The following is a 23,566-nucleotide window of genomic DNA, read 5'->3' as shown; positions in this document are numbered from 1 at the left end:
TGGCTGTTCTTTGGTCGATGTTTTCCACCTCCTTCAGTTTCAAGGATATGAAGCATCAGCATTACTCCTAAAAAATGTGATTGGGGATCCAAACAAGCAAAACAAAGCATAGCAAAAATTTATTGCATATCGTAGTAATAGCAATGTACTGCACATAATAACATTCAGGGTAATTCAAAATAACAGATACATTTACACATGCTTCTGTGTAACTAGAAAAAAAAAACATTAAACATTGATTACCAACACTGCATGCATCGCTTGGCACCAAGAAATAGGGAGGCAAGGATATCCCTTCCCGCTAAATAAAAAAAAAAATTACATTCGACCTTGAATAAATATGCAACTTAGAGCACCCTCTTAAGTTTCAGCACTTTCATTCTTCCCTGCTTAGCGTTGCACTTACAGTTCTGGGCCTTAACATAGAAGTGCTGCCTGGTAAGAACATAAAATTTGATAATTTTGCTTGGAAGGGACATACTGTGATTTTTTTTTTTTTTTTTTTTTTTTTTTGCGCTGAAGTTCATCTGTTCGGCGAAGTTAGGCCCTCACATTAACATGCCAGCAGCGCAACACATCTGTCCATAAACGAGAGGTCACGCTGGCAGCCGCGAACAAGCAGGAACACTGCCGCACCGTCCATACACCGCGCGCGTACCTAAAGTCCCCGTACCTGCACACGCGCGCGATCGCGTGACTGCATCGCCAAGCTGACCGCAGCGCCACCGCGGCCTTCGCGGCAGCGCATGAACCAGAGGATCGCGCTTTCTCGGCGGATACGCCGGCGCTGGCGCCACCTCCCCCTTCTAGCCACCATAGCGCTGGCCTGGAAAACAGACGGGACGAACGTTGCTGCTGCTGCGCGCGTTGCGAGCGGTTGCGAGTTCGCTCGCGCGGCCCAACGTCGTGGGGCGTCGGGAGCGCGCTTCCTCCTTGATCAGCCTCCCTCTCTCTCTCGCCTCTACCCCCTCGTCGCTCGGCGGCTTCCTTCCTCGAGGCTGACTTGCCCCCGTTTCTTCGGGCTGGGCCGCGAGTGTCGCGCCTCTCGCGGTGGATGGAAGAGAATGCAGGCGGCGCTTGTCGTCTGCTGCAGGGAGGCTCTAGCTGCAGGTTGTGAACTCGTCGCTCTGCCGCCAGGTTATGCATTAGTTTTGGAATGCTTCGTCCGTGAATAAAAAAAAACATGACCGTGCCTCTTTACTATCATTTACCGACTAAGCCAGGCTGCTTTCTTGAGAAGTGTTAGTCGTTCGTTTGCTCCGAGACGCGCAGTACAGCTTGTGCAGTTTCATTCTGATAAATAATGGTGCTTTTGTACGGTTCGAAACCAAAACATGGTCATAGTTTCTTGCAGCGTTCATGCATTATGTTTTATCTATGTCTGCTTTCTCTCGAATTCAGTACTACGGGCGCATTATAGTATAATGAAAATTGGTCGATCCATTAGCGCCTACTTAGTCTGGAAATGGTTGTCGCGCTCCTCGGCAACTATAGATTTGAAAAGAAAGGCGGGTGTGAAATGGACGCAGAGTACAACACCATTAATTTGGTTGTACTGCATGAACCATTGATTATTTCTCTCTTTCTGTCTATGCTGACATTTGTCCGGTCACAAAACGCTGCTTGTCGGTAAAATTCGATTTAAATATTTTCTCGCCAGTCGAATAAATTAGTGCCGCCCTCGGTGTCGAGGGAAATTTACCGTGCGAAATGCAGTAGCTTATTGCCCTCGTGTGTGGAGATAGCACAGCTCCCGACGTTAGCTCAAATTATGGCGCGAAGATACGCGTAGGTACGGTTACGGTTGCTTATTGTGAAACCACATATAGCAGACATTGTTGGGCAAGTTGGTCTGACACTTTTTTTTTTCTTGCTCAGGTGGTCACACGATGCAGTCTCTTCTGGGCGTTGGCACTCTACGTCTGGCACACTGTGCACTTAGTAGCGCAGCCACAACTTTCGAACACAGCGGTTTAATGAATTGTTTTCGCCAAATACTCCAAAGGTAGCAGATTCGATACAAGCTAGAGCAGATTGCACTTGAAGGGAAAAAACACAGGTGCACCTTCTGTAGAAATTTTAACAACATTAGGAAGGAACAGAGAATGGATATCTGTTCATTAACGATAAAATGATTTAAGGCTGGACTTGCGTCGGACGTTTAGCAGCCTCTCGGCTTCGAAATGTGCTGACTTCTGCCCCATACCGAAGTAAACGAAAATCAGTTCCTATCGGCCACGAACGTGCCTCCGGACTAGGGGTGTAAAGTGATCCTTGCAAAGTTCAGCGACAAGTTCTCTGCAGACTGGCCCAACTTCCAACCCTCGCTGCTCAGAACCTACAAAAATAGAAACATCGGAAGGGATTCCAGGCGGTCGGGTTCCGAATCGGGTATCTGCGAAGAAAAAAAATCGCACCCTTTCCGCGTCTATATCTCACACCCTCTAGAAAGGGTGTCATGAGGTACTGATGCACCCTTTTATTGGGTTCAGCAAGCGGCACTGCACCCATTAAAATGTGAATCTGTACCTCAATGCACCCTTTAATGTATGCACCTTTTTTTGAAACTTTCTGGAGGGCGTAAGTTATAGAAACGAAATGCACCTTTAAGGGTGTGATTTTTCTTTGTGATACTCGGGTTCGATAGCCGAGTGCCTGAACCACTGTGCCACTTTTTTTTTTTTTTCATTGCACTCAAAATATGCAATATTTGCACCCATGTCACGTCTTAACCACTGAGACACCGCGGCGGCCGTTTTCGCTCGCTATAACCAGGCTTTTAGGTAGGGTTAAATTTCCCGGCGTACCATGATTCGAATGCGAGAGATAAGGAGCTGCTTCAGAAGCCAAACGAGTCATGGCTGAGCGACAGTCTTCTGAGTTAGATCGCTTGTTTTATTGGCAGCTCTGGTCGAATCTCCGGGCAGCTGCTATTGTAGCATGCACTGCAGCGGGATTTTAAGAAAGCGGAACAGTCAATTTATTCCGAGGGCATTGGGAACGCACGTGGCGGCAAGCAGTTTGATCGAGCCACAAGCCAGCCAGGTACGCCATACGTTTCAGCTCTGTGCCTGGTTAGACGAAGCAATCAGCATGCAGCCTCTCTTGAGAACGACGTGGAGAGCTGAAAAGAGAAAGCTAATGGGAGCGTTCGATATTTGGCTGAACTGTCTCGGAACGAAAGCGATTTTGTAATTGTTTGTTTGATCGGGTGCCGCGCGATTCATGGTTTGTACTCGTGCCATCGTCAGACTTGACCCGACGCTCAAACTGGGGCCGACACAGTCATCTCCCCCCTCCCTCTCAGCAACTAGTTTCACTCCTCTGAAGTGTAGTAGCGTGCAGGGGAACAAGCTATCGGAAGCTGAAGCCTGTGGCTCGCCGTGTTCTCAGGAGAGCGCGAGAAGAACGCACCCGTTGTGTACATCGCTCTGTAACACGGGCTGAGTCTAGTTCAGTGCATTGCGCAGCTTTTATATATAACATTTCGGCAACGCTACGTTGTGTTGGGTTGTTCGCTACGATAGGCAAATGGTAAATATACTCGGACGAGCACTTGCACGGGGGACCACGGGAGAGAATCGCAGAGTGCTCTGAGGGTATAAAACAATTATCTAGTCTTCTGGTGGTATTCAAAGCGCTTATATTTTTCCCCCTCCAGGTTTAATACACGTCCGAGTTATCGCTAATCGAAAGAGAAACCCCGTTCCAACGAGCATCTGGTGAATTCGCGTCCATTTCATCCGGCGCGCAGTTAAAAACTGTCCCACCTCTCCTCACGTGGGCCTCTCACTGCTGCAGGCAATTAAATTCGCGCAGAGCGTAGCCGGCATCGTCCACGATAAAGAGTGGCGGTGCTCGGAAAGAGAGAGCGGCGCCGGAAGCACGTGTGACCCCCCCCCCCCCCCCCCTCTCCTTGCACACCCCTCTCCTTTACCGCTGCCTGCCTCTGTGGTGGTGGTGAATTCGAGAGAAGACCAAGAAAAAGATGGCCCCAACTTCCGTTTCCGGTCTCCGCCCGGACGGGAAGGAACGGCGGCCCTCCACCATCGCTGCGACAGGCTAGAAGCGGGCGCTGAACTACACGAGAGGAGGTCAACCCCCCTCTTTCTTTTGCAAGCCTCTTGCCTTGGTCCTCTCTCCGGATGGTATCTCGGTACATGATAAAGTTTATTTAGATTGGTGTTTAGTTTGTTTTAGTGACTGTCCTCTTACTATCGTTGCTTCCCCTCCGCCGCCACTCCTCCTGGGTTTGTTGGCGCTGTTGTTCGGCGCCGTGGAGGTCCTCACGTCCGGAACGGGCGCTTTTGTGTCGAAGAGTTGTGGTAACCGTGCAGTCTTCCTCCGCCAGAGAATTTGCGGGCTGCGGCCACCCGTTGATTGGTGGCCGACGGCGGAAACGTAAAAAGGAAATCGCTTCCTTCATTTCTTTCGTCCATGCTAGTAACTCTTGTTCGTCAGCCTCTTCGACGATTGAACCAATATGACATTCGAATCGCACGAAGCATGAATATGGTCCAACTGCGAACCCACGTCCTTGTTGGGCTGCCCCTACAAAGCATTCCTATAGGATGTTGTAAAATATTCTTTTAATAGCAGAGGGCCGTTATCTGAAGCGTCTGGTTCTACGATTCTTTTGCTGAGGCACTACGTGTCTTACAAGCATTTATTTAATTTCTGCCCCCGCCGGAAAGCGTCTTATAATGAACGCTCACAGTTCCTGCGCTCGAGCAGCGGTAGTATAGGCTGCAATCGCAAATGAGGAGCATTTATGAGAAACACCCGCGCGTCTAACCATATAGAGCTATAAAAAATATTAAAAAAAGGGGGGGGGGAGGGAGGTTGCGAAGGTCATCGTCAGTGATTGCCTAAGGGCGCACCAACTTAAAGATCTCGCAAGACGTCTCACACCATCTGTCCCAGATGTGAGGCGACCGCACGTAGCAGCAGTCAGCTGTGCTGCAGCGGAGAGCTGCCGTCGTGGCATTTCGAGTTCTCACAGCTTGGGCAGCTTCCCCTCATAGCCTAGCTCGGCACTTGCGCGCGCGTAGCAAGTGTTGCATCTCGAAAAAGAGGGAAGACGTCCCTTCGCCGTATGCGGCGATGCTAAGTCGACGCTGCGCGTGGGAGGTTTGACGGCGATGGAACACAATTGGCTTTGTAGATCTCGCCCCGGCGTTTCGCCAGCTTCCCGCCCACATTGCCGTCTGACTTCAGCGGCGCTGTAACGTGGCGCGAGGTTCTCTCCCCTCTCCGCGCAAGCAATCTGTGTGTCGTTCTTTCTTTCTTTTTTTTGTAACTGCTTGTTATGTGTTATTTCTGGCCTTTGGATAATTTATCAATCATTTTGTCGCTCGCTTCCTCGTGTGAGATACTATGTCCCTTTGTACGCGTCACGGTTTTGCGCCCTGCTGGCGGTCAGTGTGTCGTTTATTCTTCGTCCATTGCGGAATGCTGTGTAGATGGGTGCGTACTCATAGCTGCCTTTTATTGTTTTGTTTTCCTTGCCAAACCGCCTTGTATATTTTATTTTTTTGTTCACTTATACAGCTGCTTTGCTTCTGCCATTCAACGTGGCCGGCTAGAGAAGCTAACCAATGAGAGTATCTGCGTCGCGTCTTATTATTTTTGTTTTTTGCTGGCTTCTCGCACGCGCACTGCGACCCCTATGAACTGGAAGGAAGTACCGAGCGTTTACACGTGTGCAGCTCGAGCTTTTTACTGTAATCAAGTCATGGTTCATCATGACTGGCACCCTTCTTAAATCAGTGCGTACATCGCGTAACTTGTTAGCTTACTTCTTTTCACGGTGTGACAGAAAGGAAAAATAAAAGCTTAACGGAGCCTGCTTTAATGGCTACTAGAAACTCGGAGATAGAGCACGCATATTTCCGGATTTGACGGAGGAGATCGGTAACTTGTCGCTAGGTGTCGTCATTTGCATCAAACTAGGGCTTTGTGATAGCTTAAAGGGCCACTGTCCATGGAAGGCCCTTTTAAGAAAAGGAGCCCAGTGTTTCGATCAGGTACCGGGGATAGTCTGTGCAAAATTCTACAGCGACACGCGCGCCGCAAAGCATCGAAAATACAATTCAAAGCTCCCTCATGCTCTCATTTGAGAAGCCAGCTTCACCGCTTCCTGCGCTGGCCCGACGGGCCCCGATAATGACGTACGTACCGGGAACGACGTCCATTGGTCCATCTCGCTGACTGACGGGAGAAGGATGGGTGTCTACCGCTCGCAGCGCGCTTTTCCCTCGCCACGGCCAGACTGAATCCAGCGGCGCGCGCTCCCTCGACCGTATTTTTTTTTTTTTTTCGCGCTCGCGGAGAGCAACGCCCCACCTCCCGCCAAACGCGGGGGAGGAAGGGGAATTTGTATTGCGGAGGCTAGACGACCTCGGGCAGGAGAGTGAAAAACCTTTGCGAGGGAACGGAAGGAGAGAGGCAGGATAGAATCGGGTGATTGCGGTGGCTGTAACTGCGTTATTAGTTACTCTTTTCAAAAACATTTTGCGGCCTTGCGTTCCAGGGGCGAAGTCTCACAGTCACCGGGGAAGAAAATATTTTCGACCGGAGGGTGGACAGTGGGCCTTTAAAGTGGCACACAGATCATGATTGATTGCCTTTGTTTTTTTCGTTGTCATGAAACTGCGTTCTTTTTCTAATTTCTGCAGACAGCTTCATTCAGCCCGTTTAACGTTGCGTTCATTTATAAAAAAAAAATTTGATTCTATGAATGACCCCCGATGTATCGCGCATGCACGAAGGACTATACCCCGGGGCACTCGCTGTGCGCATGCGTCGTGAAGGGTCTCGCGCCGACGTTGGCCAGCTCATTCGAAACTGCTAGATTCTCTTTGTAGTTTTTGAAATAGTAAACAAAGTCGTTTCCGAGTTGCGGAGCGAGGCCCCTGCTCCACAGCAACAAGACATCCGCCTGACGGAAGAAGCCGCGAAGAGCCAATCCCAACAGTCGATTCACACGCGTGATGTCATTACCGAAAAGGACGGGTCGCCACCGTTTTCAAATGAATGGAGGTTAAGCGCATCCGCCGATATCCGCATTTGGAATTAAAAAGCTCTGCCCCCCCCCCCCCCCTTTTTCTCCTCCGCTCGCGGACGGTCGAAATCAGTTGGTGCAGTCCACTTCGATGTATCCAGCAAGTTCGATGTATCCGCGAGGATTCTTTAACCCGTGGTCGAAGAAGTGAGCGATTGTAGTAGTATATCGTTTTGCTGCAATTGGTGTCGGCATCGGTGTACAAATTAAAGCGGAACGGAGGAAGACGATGTGACCGCCCTGCGCGCGCCAACGAAGAAGCAGAAGCTTGCCGGTGACTGGACTCTGCCGCCGGTGCTGTTGTGGCAGTTCTCACCTTCTACCTGCCGTGTTCGCGACATGCTCATCTCCGCTGCCCGTGCCGAGAGGTTCGCGCGGACGGCTGCACTGGCCGCCCGCAGAATGCGTCGCTCGGCGCGGAACGTAAGCGACCAGCATATTCCCCCTCCCTCAAACCACTCGTCCTTGTAACTGTTTCTCTCTCTGCGGGTACTGCAGAGCAACTCCCTGTGGTCGTGTGATGGAGCCAGGGTTCGAATCCCGGACCGTTGGCACGCGTTCTTCCTTAACGGCCCGTCTTTCGAGAGTGCTGCTCTGCGGGGCGCGCAGTTTGTTCCCCGATTAGAAATGGGCTTCATCTTTCCGGATTCAATTCGGTTGGACTGGTGCCGAGCCACATGTGTGCTGGTAATACAAACTCGTTATTTGTTGTGTGTGCTTGTGTCTTTAATGCGACCCCAACAACTGCCGGAAGGGGTGTCGCTCACTGGCTAATCTTACGGGTACCCCAACGATCTTGAGGGCCTTTTGCGAGATGTTCAGTTCGCAGATTTTCGCGCACATATCCAGCATCGCGTGAACTGTTAGCATATAGAATACATTTGGTTTTCATCTCGTTCCGAGTGCGTCTGCTAGCCTCTGGGGGTTTATTACCTCACCGCAGGTTCGGTCGCCCTACTGAATTCGGGCGCTTGCATTGCCGCTAGGGGAAAGGTTGAGGTTCACCGGAGAAGGGGTAGGCAGCGAACGCGATGATTAGATGGCATCCTCGAGGCGCTGCAGATGAAGTTATGTGATGTTAGGAAGATAGTGAGAGACCGGAAAGGGCGGCGTGACATGGTCCGTAGGGTCACGAAGAGTCGGACACGACTGAACGACTGAACTGAACTGAACTGAACATTTGTCTGCTGTGCTAGGTGAACGAGGAGTCGGCGCAGTGTGCTGTACAGTTCCTTGCTGCTGAGCAGCCTCTTAATTGTAGGCTTGCGTTGAATCTTTCTCAAAAGCCGAACTGATTTTTTTTTTAAGTTGATCACTTCTTCCACGCTATCAAAATTTGGCCAAGTACACGCTGTTCTCCTCGTTGCGCAGTTGTCTCATATATTAAAAAACAGGCCCTGAATGCGCGTTTTCCTTCCATGGCTACGATCTCCGAGGTAAGTATTTTATTCAGCTGATTTGTCAACACCAACTCTTCACCACCCCTTTCCACGTCAGCAGAAATATCTCGGCACTAATGCTCAATGGCAAAGGGCATCTAAACTGCGGCATGGCTAATCCGCTACGGAGGCGCACAAACCCGTAGCGACCCTCGTCGTGTGTCGTTCCCAACGCACCTGGAGGCGACGGGAAGACTGAACTAAGAGGCGCCAAGTCCCTGTTTACTTCCGTAGTTCGCGCGACGCACACCGGCGTCGACAGGACGCGCGTACCGTACACTGGCGTCGTCGTCTCGCGAGGACGACCTCCCGCCGTCACGTCCAGAGCCTACGCCCCGCCGAGCGTAAGAAAGGGCTTCGAGGAAAATAAGATCGAGAGGGTGGAGAGGGGTGGACGTGAAGCTGGGGGCAGCGGTAGCATAGAGGACGCAGCAGCACCGCTAGCGTCCAGTTTCCCCTCTCTGCTGCCAGCCATGCATGCCGCACAGGGCCGGAGTGTAAAGTCCCGTACGCGGAGCGGAGATCGCTAGCGTTGCCGCTGATGCTTGGCTTGGCTTTGCTTGGCTCGACTTGGATAGCGCTTGTCCGTCGCGGCATTTCCTGATGCGGCGGCGGACCCGGTGCTCCCTTGTCTCCCCCCCGTCTCTTTCTTCATCTCGGCCACTACTTGGTCTCGCGAGTACGCAAGTTGAGGAAAGCTTGGAGTAGTAGTAACAAATATAAAATACACATCGGGGTCCGATCTGTCACAGCCGCGTTCTAATGCCATCTCGTAGCTTTGAAGCAAGCGTAAAGCAAATAAGCAGCTTGCAGTCCCTCTAGCTGTGAACCCAGGAAGGTGCGAGCCAGGCTGGAAGACGCAAGCAAAAGCATCGGAGGCAAGGACAGGGTGATTAGAGACGGAGGGAGAAAGGACGCCGTCCCTTCGCTCACCAGGTTGAGCCACCCTCTCTCTCAATCACCCCTTTGTTGTTCGCCTTTTTAGTTAGTTGTTCACTCATCGCGTTTCGGTACAGTTTCAACGGGCTCCCATCCAGTGGTCGGACCTGGACGGAGCAGCAGAAATGTGTAGTGTGTGGGGGAATAACCAACTTGGCAGCACAAGTCCGCTGCAGCAGTAGACTATAAACAAAGAAAAAAACGGTGCAGGTGAAGAAATCTCCGAGAACAAGAGGGCGTGCACCAACCAACCACCGCGGGAGGCCGCGCGGCCAAGCAGACTATAATAAATGCCCGGTCAGAGAAGCAGCGGAGCGGCCAGAAAAGAAACCCCGCCGCCCCAGGAAATAAAATAAGAACGAGAATCGAAATTGAAGGGGAAAGGCGGATAAAAAAATACACCTGAAGAGCAGAGACAGAGACAGCCTGGACGGTCGAGAGGAGGAAGCAAGAAGGGAGAGCAGCTGCGGTGGTCGTCTCTCTATTTTTCCTGCTCTTTGGTTTCTGTTTGCGAACCGGTTTGACCGGTGCGAACGAGGTCTCGCGGACGGTCGGCCTGCGCGCGAACGTCAGCCTCCAAGGACCGCCGCAACGGCCGCTCGCTGGCTGGGCTGGATCTGCGGCTGTGCCGACGTTGTCGGAGCGGTGGTGGCGGCGGCCGTGGTCCGCAGATCGCGCGCCAAGCCGGTCCACCGCGCGCCTTTCGCGCATGCGCGGCATGAGTAGCCCAGCGCCTCAACCGGTCGTCAGTAGTCTTGGGCGCCCGCTGTCCTTCCCTTCCCTGACGTGCTACCGGCACCCGTCGTTTTTGGTGCAACCGTTGGAGCGAGCGCGAAGAGTGCCTCTTGGCGTTGGCTAACGGCTGGAGCCCGTTCCTGGAGCAAAGGCCGTAGATTTGGGAAGAAAACAAAAATTGCATGCGGGCTCTAAACATGCGGTTGTGAAGTAAGGTGTAAGAGATTATCTTTACTTCTTGATATAGGAGCTCTTCCTTCATAATAATGTCTCCATAGGTATTATTTGGAAAACACGTATCATGCCTCGAAGATTCTGAACTCTGTTTTGGCAAATGCAGTAATGAGAGAACTTGATGGTGCGGCGGTCACGTATCCAGTCGCAAACCCATGTAACATAAAACACACATATCAATGTAAATAAAAAAATCGCACCCTTGCCTGTCTATAACTCACATCGTCCAGAAAAGGGTACCTCGGTGTACTGATGCGCCTTATTATCGAGTGCAGCAAGCAGCACAGTGCCCATTAAAAGGGTGCATCAGTGCCTCAATGTACCCTATTTCGGAGGGTGTGAGTTATAGAGACGAAATGCACCTGTACGGGTGCGATTTGTTTTTACAGTGTAGTTTCTATCGAAGTAGTGGGAGCCATACGAGTTTTGGACAGAACTGCATTACTGTCGGCGTGTCAATATATGACGCTGTCTGAAAAGAGGCAAGCTTAATCATCCCTGGTGACGAAAAGTTTATACCCCGTCAGCGCTCGCGGTGACCACAGTGATTTTCCTACATACCACCAAGTATTTGAAGGTACCACTTCAATTTCAGTGCCAATTTTTTACTAATTATTTCTACCAAAATGACTACCGCTTCTCCTTAACCCCCACGCCATTTTTGATTCCTGAGGAAGGGCTTTTTGTAACATGTCCCCTAATGTCATGGAGCAGCACGTTATGGAGGTGAAATTTATTCCGATAGTCATTTAGCTGGAACTAGCGGGCCAAAGAAATCTCTACAAAAAAGTGACGCCTTTTTTACTCATTTATTAACGGGTAAATTGATGCAATACTTCCCTATTGCCACCAACTATGAAACATACAGCGCAAGGTTTCTACAGGTAAATTTTCTACAGGTAACCGTGGTAAATTTTGACTATCAGGATTCTGGCACACGAATTCTCCCCCGCAACTTTCCCCTTATTTATTACCTACCTTGGTGCTGATACGCAATAGATCTTTTTCCTTGAAGCACACTTGCTCTAGCTATGAAACTCACTGAAGAAAAGTTATTTTTGTCAAAAGTTTAGAGCCGATGGGTTTTACTTGTGGCTCGTAATTCATTCACAGTGTTGCATATCTCCCGAAGGTATAAGGACTTTTTTTTTTGTTCTACTCTCACCAACGGTAAGGACTCCCTAAACACTTAGTAGGGAGCGCTACTACACATGCCTTAGAAACACTCGAGCTCTGCAAAGACATGTACAAGCAGCATACTTTGTCCCACAAAAACTTTCGCACAAACCAGAATACTTAAAAGCTCACCTGATGCATTTTTTCTTTTCGCGTTAGCTGGGGCGGGGGCGCAGCACTTAGAGCGCTCATTTCCGTATTTAGCGATAAAAATATCACACAGTGTTAGTCTAGCCTTCACCCGCGTTCTAAAACGTGACGTCACAGCGACACAGCGAGAAATCTTTTTGGGATGGGGTAGTGGAAGGCGTACATCGGTCGCATTCAAGGCGGTAAAGCCTGTATTTATAGTATTCTGAAGTGAGACGCTTTCTTACAGGTGTCCACCTGTACTTTACTACACTTAATCACTAACAGACTTGTCAGATTGGTCCCCATCTTTTTTGGCGACGCAATTCTTGCACGTTCTCTCTGATATTCCAGAGCACAGTGCGGCTTGCGCTGCTACGCGCTTTTGCCCGGTTGCCTGGCGGCGCGAGCGTTCCTAGGGCGGCGCTACGGACGCATCGGCAGCCGCTTGCTGGTAGGCGCATAACGAAAGGCGGATAAAAACAGAGGAACGAAGACACACTAACGAAATCGTCCAGAGAGCTGGAGGCGGCACCTGTCGGGGATAAAGTAACGCTCGCCTCCTTCCCTTTCCTCCCTGTGCCTCCTGTGCGCTGTGCCGTTTTCTTTTTTTTGTTTCTCCCCCGCTTCGGGCAGCCTCTCTTTGTGCGCGTCCTTGCTGGCACGTCCCCAACGTTGGGCGCCAAGTTTTCAAACTGCGGAGGACGCGTTCGAGTTGGCACGCCCAGCCGGGCGAAGCCGATGCCACTCGTTCGGTGCAAGCTGTTTTCTATCCACGATATTTTTTTGTTTTGCTCTTATAAAATAAATAGAGGCAAAAGTTATAAGCGGCTGGCTGTTTCGCGATTACTTTGCACATTTCGCGTTCAGTAAACTCGTGGTGTGGAATTGTTGAAGGAACAAACCGCCAATGTCTCATCTGTGCCAGTTGTTGGTGTCGCCTTTTAGTTATCTGTCCATTTATGTAAACCAGTGGCCATAACTTCACTTGCACAACCGCCCGTTAGGGCCGCTTCACACCTGCGGCACAGTGAATGTATCGCTAACGTATTAACCCGGCCACCTGATAAACCACAGCCGCACAAGTCACGTCAGACAAGCACGTTATCAGACATGTTCACTTAAGCCTTCATTTGGGCAGTGGTGGTAACTGCATTGCCTCTTGCAGCGATGACTCAATGAATGCGCTACTCGGTCGTAGACTGGTTCAGGTATTGAATTCCCACCACTCACGACGACCACGTGTATCTGATTATTACTGACTTCGCTGCGCTCTTAAGTGACGGAAATCAATCCAAAGCAATGATTCTATGGTGCCTCATTTTGCTAGTGTTTCTGTGTCCCGTGCTGTACAAAACCCTACGATCCTAATTCCCTTGTCTTTTTCTTTATCGTTCCTCCTCCCCCCTTACCCTATTGCAGAGTGCAGCAGCGCCCATTGCCCCGCCTTTCCATGTGAGCGCCATGTTCTCGGAGGCCCAGCCCCGGGGGATCAAGCGCAAAGCGCACTCGCTCGATGACTTCTCCGATGGCGGTCTGGACGAAGAGGAGGACGACGAAGAGGAAGAGGACTCAAGCTCGTCTAGCTCCTGCTCGTCAGCAAGCTCGACGACGGGAGGCGGCTCGTCGGGAGACGACGTACGCTCCTACACGCGCCGGCAACACGTCGTCTTCAACATGAGCCTCTGCAAGCTGGCCCGCTTCCGCCAGGCGCCCGACCCCAGCCTCCTGCGGTCCGTGCTCGTGTGCAACACTCTGCGGGCTCTTGAGCGGGATATGAGGCCGCCCCGAGGACCCGAGCCGGCGCTGCCGGCCTCCTCCCCCAGCTCACCCCACCACCCGCACTCGCCTCATCATCACCACCACCACTCGCCCCACCACCACCATCACCATCTGAACGGTGCTGCAATCGGAGGCGGCAGCCACCACCTTCCACCTCACCAGCCGTACGGTGCCACGACGCCCTTCCATAACGGCGGCTATGGTGACGACTATGACCGCTCCTGTCCACCCGGAGACAACGGCGGTCGGCTAACGCCTTTCCTGCGGTCCGAGCCGGCAACGGCGTCGGGACCCCCTTCCGCGCCTCTGTGGACAGAGGAGGACCGGCTGCCAAGCCTCAACTGGAGCTCGGTGCTGAACTTCGGCAGTGGGGCGCCCGTAACGCCTCCGGCACCTAGCGTGGCCGAACCGGTGTCGTCGGCGTGCGGCGGCATCGGCGAACCGGGCTGCGGCGCAGGTCCAGCGCCACTGTACACGCTGCTGCCAGCGCACAACTCTCCTGCCGCCATGGTGGTCACTTCCTCCACATCCGTGGTCGCCTCCGCTGCCTCGACGAGCAGTTGCTCTTCCTCGTCGTCATCTTCCGTGGCGAGCAGCAGTGGTGGTAGCAGTAGCGACGAGATCTTCGGCGACATCGACCTGTCCTTGTACGACTTCGATCTGCTGTCGCCGCTCTCGCCGCCGCACGTCAAGTTGGCGCCGGTCAGCGCTGAAGACCTGATGCGCTCGCTGGCCGCATCACAGCAGCAGGCAGCCGACTGCGTAGTCACCACCACAGCAGCGTCACCATCGGCCGCCTCCTGTCAACTGGTCGCCTCCTCCGGCCAGCAGGTCAGTTTCGGCTACAAGGGACTCATGGGCTGCTCCGCGGAGGACCACGTTGCCACCGTCATGTCCTGAGGGTCCACTGCTGGCGGTTGTCCTGGAAGAGGCCTTGTCTTCTAGCCGCCTCCCTCCATGCTGGTTCTTTCCTCTTGCTCGGAGGATGCGCTTGCTTGTGTGTGTTTGTGTGTACATAGGACAGTGTGACAGCGAGGGAGGGAGGTGGACTATGAGCGCTGAATCATCATCTAAGAGTACCGACATTCACGTTGCCAAAGAGTCGCGACTGCTCATTGTTTGCGGGTGGCCCAGCTGCTACTGTGTCACTCGCAGGGCTCGCTCGCAGTCGGTCAGTGTCCAGCAGCCGCTCACTTAGCGGTGCATGGATGGGCTGGCTGATCACCTATCCATCGTCGAGTGTAATTAACTAGCTCCGGGGACAGAATAGCGGGCACTGTAAAGATCGGAGGTTCCGTTCTGCGCATCGCCCGTTACCTTGCTCTTCGGCCACTTCTGCGGCCTGGTTAATCATGTTCAATCGTACGGGCAGTTGCGGTCGCGCTATGGGCGGCGAGTGCCACTGAGACTAAAAAGAAACACCCATGCATGAAAACGGAAGTTGAGTTTATTTTTTACGGAACGGCCCTGCGATGGGATTGTCCCGCATGCCGATCGTAAACATAAAGGTGTGGCAAAACGAAGCTTTCTGTTCCACGCTTTTCGCGACCTAGTCAGTGAAGGTACAACCGATCGGCTTTTCAGAGCGTCTTACGAGGGGTCCATACCATATCAGCCGCATTGCCTTATTCTTTTTAATTCCTCCTGCGCGGGCTTTTAGAAACACCATTACGTAGGCCAAATTAAGCTCTTTATGTTACATACGTCAAGGTGGATAGGAGACATTCCTTTACACCGGACAGCCCTGTTTTGAAGGCAAAGTCGGCAAGTCTATTCGACGAAAGTGAAACATGTATAAGGGCTAAAATGCAGGTAACGTTATGTCTTTTGTGAATACGTGTAAGAACAACGTATTTAATGCCCTCAACACCCCATTAGCGTTACACCGTTGTTTATAAGACAGTCAAACAGTTTGACCACAAAGCTAATAAGGCAGGAGAAACCAAATGGCAAAGCGGCAGCGATGGGCTCTCCAGCGCTGGTCAGTCGTAGTCGAATCGGGCTGGCCAATCTTTCGCAGCCCCAAAACCGAGCGAGAGCAAATACCGCAGCTGCAGGTAGATGGCGCCACTATCGGCAGAGACATCCTGCACCAGCGCCCCATCCACAGTCTCAGCTCCGCGACCCACACCATTCTTTTTTTTTTTTTTTTTTGCTTCCTCGTCTCACGGGCACTCGTCTCCGCTGAATCTTCTCTTCGCTGGGCTTTCCAATTTCGCGCAGAGGCTGCGTATTTCCACAGCCGATGCTGCTCCACTCGAGGGAGCGGTCGTCGTTTTCTCTTTTATTTTTTACTTGACGAAATGTGGTGCTGGTTTCGAAGCCGTCTTTCTGATTTTTATTTTCGCCGCACGGGTATCTTCTGGTGTCGTTCGGGAGCTCCAGGCCGGAAGTGCTGCTAAAATTTTATCCAAACGCACTACCGTATCTTGTTGCAAAGAGCAAAATATTCAACTCGTGCTTAAGTTTGATCTCATTGGGGCTAAACTAATTCATGAAACTAATTCTGTGGCACAAACTGGCTTTAACTCTTTAATCAACAATTGGTCATGCACGTCGCTGATGCAACGAATGCCAAAATGACTTCGATCGATGCTGATAGGTTCGCGGTCTCAGATTTGAGTCATTCCTTAATCCCGCGGGCATTTTGATTCGGACTGTGGGCTCTCGATGGCACTGACGACAATCTGGGGGCGGATATCGTGAACTACGGGTAGTCCGTGGGGGACGTGCGTCTTCTCGAACGGGGAGAGGATGGGGTACAGAAAGTGAACACTTCTGGATTCGCGGCGCCACCTGGTGGGGGGGGGGGGGAGATGATGGGGGTACCTGGTGGCGCCACCTGGTGGGTTGCGGCGAAGTTGTTTTGGTGCGAACTGCGTTTTTCCGCGGCCTTACACAATAAGCGTGCTTGTGACTTAGAGAAGAAGCCAGCGCCATGTATCGTCCGCGAAGGTACATGTATATTAACCGCGCGAAGCCTTGTAGTGGTTGGTGCGCATTCAGCGTCTGTGGGTTGCGTCGTCCGAGCTTAGCGCGCGCACTCTGCCATGGGGGAGAAAAAAAAAATTAAAAAAAAGGAGGGTGGTCGGTGAAGCCTTGTGATCTGCAGACGTCGTTGATCACAGGGCTGGGAGCACTGCCGAGAAAAAGAAAAGGTGTACATGCTATACAGCCCTCTCTCGCCGCTCTCTTTCGTGGTCGAGTCATTTTTGGGACAAAGTACACCCTAGATGGCGCCACATTCCTGATCGTGTGGAGTAATTGTGAACTGCACTGTTCCAGAGAGAAATGAATATGAGTAAGGTGGATAGGGTTCAGGGATGTTTTAATGTGTACACCTTTCTAACATTTGTTTTCTTTTTTCACGGAAAGTGCTCACAAATGGGGCCATTTACATGATTGAGAAGCGGCATTTGCCGAGGCTCGACTTGGGGATTTTTTTTTTTCTCGATTTGTGATATATATATGAAAAAAAAAAAGACCCCGTAAAACTGTGATAGGACGCATCAACTCTCTCGGACCACGCAACTTTTTAAAGAATGAAAGAAAAAGCTGTGCATTTTCACGCCCGATGCCAACAGCAGCGACCACACGGCAACATTTGGTGGTGTACATAATGTATCATCGTTTATTTTTTACGCCCAGTCTTGCCCGATTTTATTTTAGTGCCCTTGTTGTGCTTTTGCTGACGGAGAAGAGTATTATTATTATTATTATATTATCCCTGTATGTTTACTCTTGTCGGCGAAGTATTGGTGACTGCTGTGTATATATATGTGCGCGTGCCCAGTTGTTTTTATTTTTCGAGATCATTTGTTGTTTCCGAAGTGCGAGCCGCACACAAATTGCCTTGTACATACATGTGTGTGTGTGTGTGTTTATGTACGTGCGCGCTCAAGGCTTTCACTTTGTGCATAGAGTTGTATGGGGGGTAACGCCGACTCTCTGAAAGACCGCCAAGTCTCGAGGCATGCTGGCAGTGGGCTACAAACGTGGAGAGATCAACGATTTTCTTTTTTCGCTTGATTACTCTGATCTCAGATTTGGGCAAAAAACCCTTTGGCGTCCAATATTAAAGTATTTTTATCCCTGCCGAGGTCCGCCAGGCCTGCAAGTCGCGCAGCTCGAAGGTATTGCAGATTGTCCCTTTCTGCGCTTCCACGTCAGGCTTAACATGCCGCCACGTTAGGCTTAACGCTTCGAACTACGAAAACGGGCGCTCCGACGGAAAAACGACGCAGCATATCGGAGTTGAGGACAAATTCTTGCACCTTTCTTGAAACTGCTAAAAAAGTTTTATGTTAGAGGGCTGGCAGATGGAGCCGGATTGAGCGGTAATCCTCTCTCGAGACTTGGCGATCTCCTGCTGGGAAAGCCGGAGCTACCCCCATTTTATTATTGTTTTCCTCATTTATTACCCAATGAGACAGCTCAAGCAAAAAAACCCCTCACGATACACGCCACATTGTGGAGACGAACGGAACCCTCACCATTGCAAGCTTTCACGCTCATCCATTATCGTTTCATACACACCACACACACCGATAGGTATATACCCATGGGCGGTCTCGTATTTGTTGAACGCTGAGATTTCTTTTTGGTGGAACAAAACTGCATTAGGTCGCGTTTTGTCTTAGCGGTTGCAAAGCTGTGAACGCATGCGCCTCTCAATCGCGCGGATAACATTAACGTTAACACCGCCTCAGTATTTTACTATTTTCTTGCCTGATGCAGCCACACGAGAACCTCCGTAGCCATCCATTCTTTTTATGAATAACTTGAGTAGAAATTTAAAAGAATACTGCGTTTAAATTTACAACGCTTGCTATATGCGACATCTTGTGTAGCAACACAAACTTGCCCGATCAGTTACAAGCTCTCTATAATCGTTTGGCGGCTCATCGCTTATCCAGTGCATAACAACAGGCAGTTTGGAAAACTATGCCCTGCATTTGCGGTCCGTTTCAATTCCGATGGGCGCTCTGAGCTACATGGTTCCATAAGCTCTTGCCTAAGCAGTTCTTTTCCTTGTGAGGCTTATTATCTCGTCAGTGCTTGCAACGATATCGCAATGTGTGGCCGATAGAGAGACTGCATATTATTTGCTCATATTGTTTATTTGTTTCGCTTAGATGCTTTAAGGTGAGACTTGGTTCCTTCGGGGGCAGCGTTTCAAGTCAGAACAGTGCCAACAGCAGCAGTAAATTAATTTCTGGGAGGAACCAGCTTGGCGTATGCAGGCAGTGGACACTTCGGCTTCCTTGGCTGGCCGCAGAAAAAAGTTAGGAACATATGGTCTAAAAGCCTTCGTCGAAGGAGAAGTCACTACCGCGTATAACCTATGCTCACCCTTATTCGCGAAGTAGCAACAGTGGGGCGTTAGCATATCAGGCTTTTCATGAGAATAGTTAATTAATGAGTGGCTGAAAATTTGAACACGGCTCATGTAATACCGACGAGGAAGACGCAGCATTCGCGTCGGACTGTTCGTATGACGATTTACAGTAAGCAGGCCGGACTCGACCGCAGCGGCGCTGTTTGTCAGGACCTCCGTAGACCTCATTTTTTTTTTTTTTTTTACCAGGAGGTATGATGTAAAACACTAGGTATTTCAACGTCTAAAAGCCGCACTGCGAATTTCTAGGAACTGCAGTACTACACAAAGTCGAACTGGTCCTGACAGTGTACTTAGTGGTTTCTCACCTTCTCCGACGCGTCTGTCTGTCGACATACGAGAGTGCAAGCCTGTTATTCTAACGTTACCTAACGCAGCGCGCGTACTAATGTAGATGTCAGCCGCCGAACTCAAGTTGCTCGCATAGAAAGAAAGGGAAGGGAAGGACAAAAACAGCAGCAATCGCTCGTGAGCGTGTTCGAATTCCTTCCATATAATTATCCGCCTATGCTCATCCTGCACCCACATACACACACAAACACAAACACCAACGCATACAACGGCAACGCATCGGAACTTTGCGAAGCAGCTCTGTGACTCTTACACAATGTCGTTCCCCTTTGTCACCGAAGCGAGGCGGGGCAAAAAAGAAATCAAATGTTCAATCAACGCGGCAACAATGGTCCTCTTTCAAGGCGACGATGTAATCCTGTTCGCGCATGCAAAAGCAATAATAACTTTGTAAGGCCCTCCCCACATATTCTTCGCCGTTGCCACCCGTGTTCAAGCTGCTCCTGCAATAAGGCACAGATCTTGGGTTAGGGGTGAACCCCCGCTGAGCGCAATACTCTGCATTATGACACGCGATCCGAAGGTAACGGAACTGGAAGGACGATGTTAACTTTTTTTTTTCTTTTTACACCCAGTCGTTTTAATTGCAAGGTATCGGGATGACCCCCCCCCCCCCCCCCCCCTCCCCCTTGGCCCTATTGCGCGAACGTCTGGCGACTTTCAATAGTTCTAGCGGAATCCCTATAGATATTCAATTGAAGGCTCGTTAACACTGGTTGCAACCTGACCCGCTCAGCAGAGTCGCTGGAAGTGCAGTGATTTTCCTCGCTATAATTCGGTTATGAGTTGGTTTGGAGTACGACGGGTGTACGAGCAAACCCAGCCGTGAAAATACTAATGTAACTGCAATCAATCTGCATGGCTATTTTGATAGAAAGATCCTAAATGGAGTTCCAGTGCACAGCAGATACAATTTAAACCGCGCATAATTCGGGTACATTTCATGTGAATGTAAAATAAGTCAAAGCTTTGCTTCAACGATACTCGAACATAAGATTCCCCGATTAAAAGGAACTTTGGTTGTTTGCAACAACACAAACGTTGATCCGTTCTTACAAATTTCTAGGTTTGGCGAAATAATTTGCGCGTTCCTTGAGCAGTGTTACATCACGCTTTAGGTAACAAGCCTTGGCCGCAGTCATTTCCTTCGCCTTTCATATGCAGCGCATACCATTGCTTCTGTAGTGGACTTAGATGCGCGTATTACTCATCAGTCGTGTGTGAAACGAGTGTTACCAAACAGTGCAGACGTTTACCAAGCAAGGAGCTATCTATACAAGTGTTCAGCCATTTTTGCCCCAAGCAAGTTGTGTGTCTTCAGTAGCAGTAGCGGCAGTGCGCCTGCTTCTTTCTCGCCCGCTTTTCTTAAATTACTTTGTGATCTCTTTAAGAATGCACTGGGATTGCGCTTTGTCATTGGTAAGAAGAGGCTCGTCTATGAATGGGTAGACAATGTGGAGAGCCAAAGTAAACGCGAGAGGATGTTGCCGGCTGGAGGGGGAAAAAAAGCCTGTATCGAGAAAGTGCCTTCGAGGATACGCAAAAGCAAAATAAGTAAGACTTGTAATTAAAAAAAAAAAAACATTGACAGCGGCTTATCGCAGTTAACCTCGTGTGTGGTCAAATGTCCGGATAGCTGTCATTGACCGTGCTTCAAACCCTGTGAACGGACGTTTGTCAGTCAGTGCACAGTGGTTATTAGTGATCACTAGGGGCGGACTTTTCAACTGATAGTGTAGACGTGAGCGTTCCTTTTTTTTTTTTTTTTTTTACCCGCACTTACTTTTCAAATTTATTTAAAACGGAAAGTCGTGAGTGCATCGGCAGTTGTCACGAAGGGAAGACGTGCCATGATCAGTTGTGCATCAAGCACCGCACCGAGCTAGTCGATGACACGAAGGACGCTTCGGCAAGGTTGCCCGACTATGCGAACTACAGCTGCCATATCCGTCGATCATCGCAGGGTTATGTCAGCTGTATGAGGCATGCATTGAAAAGAAGCCGATTGAAGCTGGCGGCTAAATTAAGAACATGCGCGAGACGGCGATTTTCTTTCTTTTTTTTTTTTTCATTAAGCTGTAGGCACAGTCACCGCGCATTTCAATAACACGGTTACTGGCCTTATGTATGTAGGGAGAAAACTTCACTCTTGAGCTGATTCCTCAATTGTTATATTAAATTCTGATCAAGAAGTAGGTTAAGTTACTAGATCAAATCGCCTGTCTGGTAGACAGCTCATGTACCGTCAACTCGGCCCGCAAAAAACAGTCTCGAGTAGGATTAGCCGGGTTTCCCTCTCAATTTTCATTGTCAGACCTGGCAAGCCCAAATGCCTCCATGCAACCCAAATATTAACAGCGTAAAAGACGACCCAAAGCGGAACAGGCGAGCAGAGACTAAACTGGCACCCAATGCTCATATCCTGGTACTACTCTCTCATACGTTGCTCACTGGCCAACAGCACGCTCGTTCCCCAGGTCGCTCAAACCAATCCGTAAAACCACGCACGTCAGGCAAAGTCCTCTGCTCCCTCCCCCAACAAATATCCGGAGGTGGCGTTTTTAATTTGGTACCCTGCCGTACATAGACGGCGAACATCCGGAGCCGCGGATGGTCAGCTCTAATTAGCATCAGTATACCCGGACGGTTCTGCTTAGACTAGAGTCCGTTTGCGTACTCGTGCGTTTTCAGCATCCTACTTAGTGCTCACATTGGTACAGATAGTTAAAAAGTATTGGTTGTGATGAAAAAAAAATTATAACGTGTTATAACCGGGAAAGAAGCAGAGTGGGGGAACAAAGTGTCATAAAATTAGGATCAACAAATCTGAGTGCGACAGGTTTATGCTTGCAGTTTTTCCCTTAAACAAGCATCTTATTGGTTGTTTGCAGATTGTAAGCACGCTGTCTTGTGACACGAAATGTTTGGAGAGCGTATGAGCGGAAACAGTGTCATTTCTTCAACGCTTAGGTTCCTTTGGCAAGCACACGGAAATGGCGGTAGAATGACGGGCGAAAAGCATTGCACTGGGACACACCCAGTGGGGAAAGCGAACACGTGGGAAATGAAGAGAATAGATTTATATTATATATAAATATATACATTATATAAATATATATATGTATATTGAGAACCGTGCTACAGGACGAATAAGATGGAGTAAATATGGACGAGAGTATATTATATATTTAAGCGCGCGCGATGTTACAAAGTGTAATATATTATATATATAAATATATAAATATACGTGGACCGGAGTCACACCCGCAGGCACATCATTAAACTACACGTACACACACACAAACACGGGCATAATTCCTCTTTCCCGATCTCCCTGTCCGTCATCCTTGGGGAAAGCTGTTCTTAGTGCTTTTTTTTTTTTTTTTTTTTTTTTCGTGACATGTCAGTTCATTTCTCACGGCTCACTGTCAATCAACTTTCACTTGTTTTTCAAACCCGAGGGGTGTTGATTCTGTAACGTCTCCATTTTAGTTTTTTTGTTTCTTGCCCATTTCATCTGGAGCTGTGAAAATGCACAGAAAAAAAAAATGAAATGAATACAACTCGCAGCCACATCTTTTTTGCCATATATTGTTACTGTTTATGAAAAAAAGTGTCGCCAGAAAAAAAAAAGCGTAGGCGAGAAAAATGACAAAAAAGATGAAAACGTCTGGAGTGAGAGAGAAAAGAAAAAAAATGTGTTACCGCTGTGAATAAAAAAATGAACTGCGGGCTTGACCCACGACTCCCTGTGTTTTGGCCTGGCGTTGAACACCGCTGGAGCATTTCTGCTCGCGGCATCACGCCGGCTCGATTTTTTCTTTTTTCTTTTCCTTTTTCAGAAATGAGAGCTCTCGAAAATGTTCGCAGGAACGTGAAGCTTATGTGAAGAGCTCTCCCGGTGCTTTATTCCTCTTGCGTGGAACTGGACGGACGTGGGTAATTGTGTATCAAAAAATAATAAAATCATCAATCATGCAGCAACGAGCTTGCACGATCACGTATAAATCCTGGATACGAAAAGAAAAAAAAATGCTTCGGAGCGCATTCCCGCCTTTCTAAGACTGTAGGTTAATACTGATACGCGAAGTCAGGCTCATGCTAGCTAGGTCTATCGAAGAACTTAAAACCTCTTTTAAATGTTTAGAGCCCAGGTCGTTCGCTTAATCCCTGCTACTATTACAGCTCTTGAAGCATCCGTGAAAGACCTAACCATCGCAGGGGGATGAACACAAATCCGCTTGCCTTCAAAACCCGGCCGGGCCCAGTAAGAAGTTTTTTTTCAGCTGATCTTTTAGGCATGTGTGCTTAAACCTAAGT

At 49.7% G+C, this 23,566-nt stretch overlaps 1 protein-coding gene across 2 annotated transcripts in view; it reads left to right on the top strand.

The window, feature by feature from the left end:
• Nucleotides 1-22,984, top strand: part of LOC146176247 (uncharacterized) — a 33,621-nt gene extending 10,637 nt beyond the window's left edge. For both annotated transcript variants that reach the window (XM_084582562.1, XM_084582563.1), the window contains one exon: nt 13,138-22,984. In XM_084582562.1, coding sequence (XP_084438688.1) covers nt 13,138-14,397 — 1,260 coding nt within the window. In that variant the 3' untranslated portion in view covers nt 14,398-22,984. The remainder of the gene's footprint in view (nt 1-13,137) is intronic.
• The last annotated feature ends 582 nt before the right edge of the window (nt 22,985-23,566 follow it).

Source organism: Amblyomma maculatum, chromosome 10, assembly GCF_055883805.1.
Source record: "Amblyomma maculatum isolate TAMU_Amacu chromosome 10, ASM5588380v1, whole genome shotgun sequence".
NCBI lineage: Eukaryota > Metazoa > Arthropoda > Arachnida > Ixodida > Ixodidae > Amblyomma > Amblyomma maculatum.
This window is presented reverse-complemented; position numbering and strand designations above follow the sequence as displayed.